The 9,161-nt window shown below is 35.5% G+C and overlaps 1 protein-coding gene across 3 annotated transcripts in view; it reads right to left on the bottom strand.

The window, feature by feature from the left end:
* The window catches only part of CHM (CHM Rab escort protein), a 192,502-nt gene extending 184,402 nt beyond the window's left edge, over positions 1-8,100 (bottom strand). For all 3 annotated transcript variants that reach the window (XM_039870201.1, XM_039870206.1, XM_039870205.1), the window contains exon 1: positions 8,017-8,100. In XM_039870201.1, coding sequence (XP_039726135.1) covers positions 8,017-8,065 — 49 coding nt within the window. In that variant the 5' untranslated portion in view covers positions 8,066-8,100. The remainder of the gene's footprint in view (positions 1-8,016) is intronic.
* Between the last annotated feature and the right edge of the window lie 1,061 nt (positions 8,101-9,161).

Genomic DNA, 9,161 nt, shown 5'->3' with positions numbered 1-9,161 from the left:
CTAAGCAAGGTCGGGCCTGGTTAGTACTTGGATGGGAGACCACCTAGGAAGACCAAGTGCTGTAGGCGTTTAAAAAAAAAATTATAAATTTTCATACACAAGAAACATCATAAAAATAGAAGGCAAACTTAGAAAATACATATGACAAAGATTTAAAGTCTTTAGTATATAAAGAATTATTACACATTGTTAAGGGGGAAAATGGTGCAATAGAAACATGGGTAAAAGCAATTTACAAAAGAAAAATAAGTGACCGATATATCTATTAGTTAAATAATCTCACTTAAGATCTGAAAATGCAAATTCAAACAAGGAAATATCATTTTTGACTATCAAGTTGTCAGTAATTAAGAATAAGACATTCATAGCCAATATTGAAGGAATATGGGGAAATGAGCATTCTCTTACCCTGCTGATTAGATTATAGATTGGCAAGCTCTCATTAAGGCAATTCATCAATACAAATCAGAAGCATTATGAACCACGCTTTAAAAATTCAAGCCCACAATTACGGTTCTAGGTATTTATCCTACGTAAATAAATATGTACCAATGATTTAGGCACAATTTGTTCATAACACCGGCTTATGAAAGTGAAAGAATGAAAAACTTAAATGTCCAAAAAAAGTTGTTTAAATAAATGACATCTACAGAAAAGAATATTTACTAAGCATCTATTATAAAATGACATTTAATAACATTTAATAAGATTTTTAAATGACATAATCATAGAGATGGAGAACAGATTAAGGGGTTGCCAGAGCTTGGGGATGGGGAAAGGAGGGGGGTATCTGTGACTATAAAAAAGTACCACAAGAGATTCTTGCAATGAAACTATTCTGTATCTGGATGTGATGGTGTTCACACCAACCTACATATGTGATAAACTGCACAGCACACAAAACACACACACACACACACACACACACACACACACACACACACACACACAAATACATGTAAAACTGAAATCTTCCTGGGTACACTATAGTTATGCAAGATGCTACTTAACATTGGGGAAAACTGGGTGAAGCATATACAGGATCTTATTTCTTATTTCATTCTCTGAATGAGTCTACAGTAATCTCCAAATTAAAATGTTTTTAAAAGGACAATGAGGAAGACTATTTGGTTGACATGGAATAAGGTTCATGACATACTATGAAGTGCAAAGCAGCAGGTTTTAAAAAAGCATCTATAATAAGCTATACTTTTATAAATATAGAAAAGCATGCATACATCTATACGCAAAATGAAAAAAAGTCTGGAAGTAGATACATAAAAGTGTTGTTATTATTTATTAATGACAGGGTCCTTGGAGGAAAAAGATATTACCATATCCACTCTGTCAATTAAGATGCATCTACTGTGCTGACAATTGTTGAAAATTCTAGGAACCAAAAAAAGTAAAGCTTCATAAATAGGACAATGAGTCCCATAATTGATCTTGAAAATTTAATTTGCAAGAGAACTTGCAAAAAGACATAAAATGGCAAACCCCAGCACACAGTACAAACATGCTATAGGTTATTTTTAACAATGGTTTGATTTCAGTGGGAAATTATAAATCTTGGAATCAGTGAATAATTCCTAGGAAAACAGATTACACCTGAAATATTACTGTATTCTCTGATCCCATTTCTTGTCATTACTTTAGTGGCTTTTTTTTTCCCTCTCACTTTTAAAGGATACACAACCAGGTCATTGAGTTCACCTTTATCAAAAAGTTTGCAAACTGACACAGATGTGTCACAGTGCTGTCAATAATTAGGAGTTAATACCACAAAACATTGCTGGTATCTGATTTCAATGTCAAGAATGGTAATTCCCCAAAATGAAGCAACTGCCAACTGCTAAGCTAGGGCACACTAATCTAATCTTGATAGTATAAAGTATTTTTTCTCTTGGAAGAATCCAACGAGCTCAACCTAATATGTCAGCATTAGCTAAAGCAACTTCAGCCTTAACAGTCTGACTTAGTTCAAAGTTAAGCCTTAGGTTCTACATTTGTAAAATGCAGATAATAATTGTACCAACCGCAGACAGGGTTATCATGACAATCAGCTGAGATAATGCATTTTAAAGGGTTAGCACAATATTCGGCATATAATAAATGCCAGAAAATATTTTTCATATATCTGTTTAACAGCATATTATAGGTACTAAAATTAATAACTGTCATCTATTTAGCTTAGATAGCTCATACCAAAGTAAGTTCATAGAAAAATGAAAACTATGCTTGAAATCTGTATGTAAAATCTTACTTCTCTATACTTTAGCTTGTGTAAACTTTTCCATGATATTTTAAGTCCGTATACAGATAAGTAGTTTAACAAGTGTGCAAATTTCAGAGATATATGATCCGAAACTTTTCAAAGCAATATAAAATGACTAAAAATGCTAATAACAGCTATTGTAACGCAACGTGAACACTAGACTGGATCAAAAAAAGATATGTAAGAACACCACTCAGAAGAAAAAAGTAGATGTTGGTACTTTTCTAAATGTGATATAAACCAAATCAGTCTAGTATGACATTACCCACTAAAGCTCTTGGTAAAATCCAATACGAGATGAAACCACACTGGCCAAGCTGCCCCTGGTCCCTTCTATTTGCAAACTATTTTTTATAGTCTCAATATAACATGAGAGCTCTCATAATCATGGATGCTTTGAGAAATCAGTATCTGTGATAAATTATCATCTTTAATAAGATTATTTAAAAAAGCAAAAAGACAATCTTTCAAAGTATCCCTATTTTGTTGGCTACAACTAAGTAACACATTATGCATATATTTCTGTAACAAATACAAACTGGGAACTGATGGTGATTTTTAGAATATTTTACTTTTAAAACCATTTACATACATAGCAGGCGCAACCTAAGTTTTCAGTTAAAAGACTGCACTGAATAGCAGATGATTTAGCATGAGTAACAGATCAATTATATGGAATTATAATTGTTTCTGTGCATTGGGGTTTTATGTTAAACATGAGATTGTGATGGTGAGCAGCCGTATTTGATTTAAACTGCTATAGCCTGAGATATCTAAAACATCATGAAAACACTGGAGAAAATGAAAAAAATGACATGCGGTGTGGGAAATGAAAATGATGCTCCAGAGGGAACTCTGGTAACAGATGCAGCTCTAAGGGATTGGCTCAAACTAATGATGTACAGGGAAAGGTAGGTGTCTCCCAGAAGAATCTTCTCCAGAGTTAGATAACTCTCTTTATTTTTTTAGGTATTGACAGCAGAGATGACATACTTTTCCATCAATACATACCTGAAGAATTGTAAAGCATTTTTCAGAACGGCAAAGTCTGTAGTCTTTCTTTAGCTCCTTTAGGGTTCTTACATTGACAAGGAAGAGTTTCATACTATGCTCCAATAAGATAAATTTGTTCAAAAGCTTTCAGCAATACAAATGACAAATGATGCAAGCTGGTGAAAAAAAAATTTAAAAAGAAAATAGAAAACCTGTAAAGCACCAAACAAAAATTCTGAAAGAAATAGTGGTAACAGACACACGAAGGTCTTTCCCACCAAGCAGCCAAAAGGAAGAGGAAGATGACTCAGATACCTGAATCTTTCCACTGCTGTCCATGGAAAGCATGAGCCCCAGTATGGCATTATGAGCCATAAAAATTAACATTTTCTGAGCACCTACTAAGAATTTTATAGGAATTATTTTATTGAATACATTTAGATATGAGAAAATTGAAATATAGACATTAAAGAACATAAGTGAAGTGGCACAAGAGGCACTGCTGATTGAATCCCAGACTGACTGATTTCCAAGTCACACTGTCAATCACTACATTACACTGCTGAAATGAGATACACACATATCAAAGTAAATAAAATAGAAGGGTGGCATAGCATTTGTAAAACTAAAGGATTTTTGAAATACCATTTTAATTCCTAGCCTTCAAAACTTTTTGCTCCTGGCCATCCCCCGCAAAATGTACCAATATATCTATATGGATATATAGATATGTATATGTATAGATATGTATATGTATAGATATGTGTATTTTATAGTGACTTATTACATAGATATAAAATGTTTCATAAAACTATACTTATCCTTACTACATGTAATAAATTCTGATATACTCTATTCTTTTTTAATGCTGGAACTGATTTCATGACCCACAAATAGGTAGCGTCTTTACAATTAAAAAAAAAAAAAGAAAAACTCTGCTCTACAGACCATAGGTCCATGGATATTTGGAAATGCAGGCAGAGGAAGTATGGACATCCTGTGATGTTAGAATCACATCTAGGCATTCTGGAAGATTAAATGAGCTACAGATATGGGAACTCATTTGGCACGGTCTGACACAAAACAGGTATTTGGTAAATAGTTTCTATCATACCTCCTGCAGCATTCCTATCCTCCAATGTTTAAAGAAGTGAAGCTACTCCACCACAACCATAAGCATCACAGTCAAAGAGTTGCCAGCCAAGGCTAACTTCCTTAATATTTTGATTCTTTACCAACATCAAGGAATGGAACTGTGCTACCTACATGACCTTTCCTGATTAAATAAGCTTATCATTTTCAAGAAAATGTTTTTTATGAGCCATTTTGGTAGAAAATTTTCTAAAGTATATTCGACACTGACTTGACTTCTCATAAGGACTATACAGAATTTAGCCTTCTCTCAAGGACCCAAGGTCATGATTATGCACACACAATGATACATTTTAGGGCTGGTAGGTGCCTATCTTAGAGGTCACCTAATTCAAATCTCACTTTGTAGATGAACAAAATGATGTCCCAAGAAGTTATACAATTTGTCCAAAGTCACCAGTATGAAAGTCAAGTGATTTCCATTACACCATGCTGCCACACTATTATTGCACCATGCTGAGTACTACCTAGCAAGGCAGTCAGGATTTAGAAACAATACCCTTGTAATTTCCATATGTGATAACACTCCCTATATTTTCTAATAGGATGCTTCTAATACACTGAGCATACTAGAATTATTTCTAAAATAAGAATGAATATGCCCTAAGTGAGAACCTGATGCATTCTTCTATGTAAGAAATATATCGATGTTATCACATAGCTCTTATAATTTCCATCTTGCCTGCTCTTCTGTTGAGTTGTTGGCTCTGCTGCAGATTACACAGGTTACGAGATAAGTCATCTCCACTTAGGTGTTGTTACTGGGACTATTTTTAACCTGAAACCAATACTTCTCTACAACCCACAAAATTATCATTTAAATGTCTTTCTAAATGGCAAAATGTCTTGAAAATAACAACTGTGTACCCAAACTGAAGGTCACTTTCTAGACACTTATCACTTATATCCATTTTTTTGGTCCTCTCCCTTGAGACTTCAGTTGCTTCTCCTTCCTTATAGCATTTTCTTCTGTATTTTCCATGGTTCAAGTACTTATTCCTCTGCCTTTCGGTATTCCAAATATATTAACTGTATTTTGTAATTTAAAGGAAATGAGCTTAACTAAGGAGATACATTTAAAACTTAATTTTCCCATGATCTTAAGGAAAAACTTGTGTTAAGAAAAATGAAAAATACAAATTAATCAAATTTAAAGGGATTTATAACATTTCCCATAGATGATTTTACTTGATGAAGCAATTGTCTCTTGATGACATTTTAACTAGAACTAAATCTGCTAAAAGAAAAAATTACATCTCAGCCTATTTCTTCATATTTCTGATATATACATGATTGTTTTTGTCAGTAAAACTGAATCTGGGCAACACTGCTTTTCCTATGATTTACTCAAGCTAGTACATTTAGTAATGCAAACACATCTTAAAGGCTACTTTCAACAAACTATTTCAAAAGAAAAATATTCCAAACACATTAAAAATTTCAATTAAGTACTGACTGGAATTATTGGAACCATTTATTTGAGAAATGACTTTTATCCAATTTTTCCACTTTGACATACCTAGAAACAAAGCTTCATGTCATAAATTTAAGCAGCATGCTTGATAAACTCAGAATATGTTCACCATTAAGTGATAACAAAAAAAAACTTCAAATAAGTTCTTCACATACTTTGAGAAATAAATTACTCTCATTGAAATAAGTCTAAAATGTCTCTTTTTCCAGATGCACCAGATGCCTCCTGATGCAATTTTTTGGATCACTCACAGTATCTTTCTACCTCCATCATAATATACTCAAACAGGATGGATGTAGTCCATATTAGAACTCAACCAGAAGACAAAATATTTATTATAATTAACGGCATTTAATAATAATAATTAGCACTGTTATCAATTAAAATTTTAATCCAGATAAGGAAAAAAATCTTGTAATGATTCAAAAAAAGTTAACACCCAAGTTCCCAGGTAACAAAAAAGATATAGGCAATAATATAGAACCCAAGTGTGGTACAACTATTCTGAAATGGATGTTGTTCTCAGTTTTAGGATAGATTGGAGAAAATAGTCTATTAGCTTATTCCAGCTCTCGCCTAACATCTGTTCATAACAACTACAAACAGGTTATCTGCAGCCATGCAGTTTTCACGCTGAGAATAAACACGTCCTTGCTGTTCTAAGAACAATTATCCAGGTGCAACCACAATAAGAGAATTTCTGGTTGGACAACACCTGAAAGACTATCTAGATTACCCTCCCTACATTCAAAAACAAGGAAACTAAGGCTGAGAGAGATTAAGAACCTAGATCCAGCATTTCATACAGCTAGTTATGGCCAAGCAAGGTCTAGAACAAAGTTTTCCCAATTATTTCTGCTAACATGGGTTAACTTGAAGAGTCAGAACCATTGATTCGCCTTCTGGGATGTAATGGGCCTTTGGAAATTTACCAGCTGTCTGATCTTGAGCAAATTACAAACTTTCTAAGCCCCCTTTCCTCTTGTAAAGTAGAGAGAATACCTACCCTTAAAAATTCTATATGAGGATTACATATAGCTTGCAAAGTGCTTAGCACATCGATTAGCAAACAACAAGCATTCTAAAACAGGTAGCTATTATTTTTACTCCCACCCTGGAAACATGGCTATACCTACTGTTTGAGAAGACAAATTGAATTCATTAATGGGCAGGGTCTTATCCTCCAGAACTTCTCCGGGCCTACAATATTCTGCAGATAAGAGAAAACCCCACACAACAACCTATTTCACCTGAGCTAAAATCCACCCTCTACACTGTTTAGAAAAACAAAATGCCAACTGCTGCTAAATGTCTCTGCCACGAGTTGTACAATGAATCTGTCAACTAGAAATTGCAGAGGGGTTTCTGGCTCCACCCAAAACATGGAAAATAAACGATGGGAAAACAAGGGGAAGATAAGATCACACACCTGAACTGGAATTCACAGAAGTTTGTTTTGCTTTCAGCCTCTAGTTGGATAATGAGTGGTGGTGATAAAACCATCTTCCTCCCAGCAGAAGAGATATTGCCTACCTCAAAAAAAAAAAACAATCCCCTTGTCTTCTCAATACAATAGAAAAAAGTCCGTTTCCTCGCCCTAGTAAATTAATATGTACACGGGCAATAACTGAGCATCTTTTTCGAAAAATTCAAGATTAAGCTGTAGCCAAGCTGCACTGCACCCTAGAATAACATAAATATATGAAAAATTTCTCTGAAATGGCGAGACAAAATGACGAGGAATATCATCTTGAAATCAACGAGGGAATCATAACGTCACGCCGAAGGGGCCTCCATTGATAAAATCCCGACCCTCCATTCTCATGACACTGCAACCCACCTCCCTCTAAGGAAATGACAGGAATCACCCGCAGCAACCAACCTCAGCAATCGGCATCGACCAGATCGACCCCCTACTCAAATGGCGCTAAGCACCGAGGGTCCAAGCCCCTCCCTGGAGCTACCAAGTCCCGCGCTGACTCCAGACTACCTCACTTCCTTTCTGTCCTCCCTCCCCTGCTCGACCCTTGGCATTTCTCGCCAACCCTCGCCACTGACAGAGAAGGTAGGAACAAGACAGACTTCCTATACTTTGTCCGTGGAGTATCAAAACTACACATACCAGTCCCTATTACGATCACATCAAATTCCGAAGGGAGATTATCCGCCATCTTGACAGGAAATGTGTCATGTGACTATTGCTTGTGGAAATGAGATCAAGTTAGGCATTGCTTAGGTAGAAAGCGGGAAAAAGTGCATTCTGGGTATTGTAGTCCTTGGGTGGCGGATCCAGGTAGGTGACTACAGCATTATGTTTGAAAGGTTTACGTGAGTGTTAAAAGCTCAATTCATTTTTCAGGTTGAGTGCAATAGCGCACATAGGCTGGAGGTTTTGGGTAGAAAAGAGACGTCGTTTTTTACAGCAATGGCTAGGATGAATGTGAGAAGACTTGGGCACCCCTTGTCAATAATGAAGCAAGAGTTGTTAGGAGACACGAGGATAAAGTGAAATTGAAAAAGGAAATTTTCATTCCAGCCTGGAAACTGTTTCTTCCAGTGTGCCTGTACTTTCGTTTTGGCCCCCGAAGCGCAATTTTTCACACCAGTGCTTTCAAATTATATCCGGTATCTTTTTCGTCTCTATGTCTTCCTCATGAAAGCCCACAAAAAAAATCTTGCCCTTGTTTCACCAGAATAGAACCTTCAGTGAGTCTGTATTTGTTCTCTAACTGTCTGTTTTGACAGTTAGTCAAAACAGATACCTGGCGATATATATTTGCAAAATTAGCCTTGCTCTACAGAGAGAAAAAAAAAAAAAAGATATGAAAGCATAGTAGTCGCTTGATAAGTGTATATTGATTCAGAATCTGGTATTCTATACATATAGAAGCCCATACAAGATTCTCCTGATAAGCTACCACAGAAATGATATAGTAAAATGGCCTGTATATTAAAGTGATCGTATTTGATGACAGTGTTTATATTGTCTATGCCAAGCAGCTAGTACAGTATTTTCAAGCTCAGCCTCCTCCCACCCTGCCCCTCACACCGTTATATAAAATGCTTTGCTGTCTGACAATACCAAAGAAAAAAGAAGGGGAGGGTGCATGAGAGTGAGAGAAGGTCCTTTTTTGACCCCAGAAATTAATCGTGTAGTTATTTAACAAGTTTCAAAATAATTCAAAGAGAAACTGCAGTAGTGGACTTTCACTTACACCACCTGACCTGTGAGCTGTTTGTGGTTCCCAGTCACTTGTTCTTTCAGGA

This window comes from Pteropus medius, unplaced genomic scaffold (genome assembly GCF_902729225.1).
Source record: "Pteropus medius unplaced genomic scaffold, Ma_sr-lr_union100, whole genome shotgun sequence".
In the NCBI taxonomy this organism is placed as follows: domain Eukaryota; kingdom Metazoa; phylum Chordata; class Mammalia; order Chiroptera; family Pteropodidae; genus Pteropus; species Pteropus medius.
This window is presented reverse-complemented; position numbering and strand designations above follow the sequence as displayed.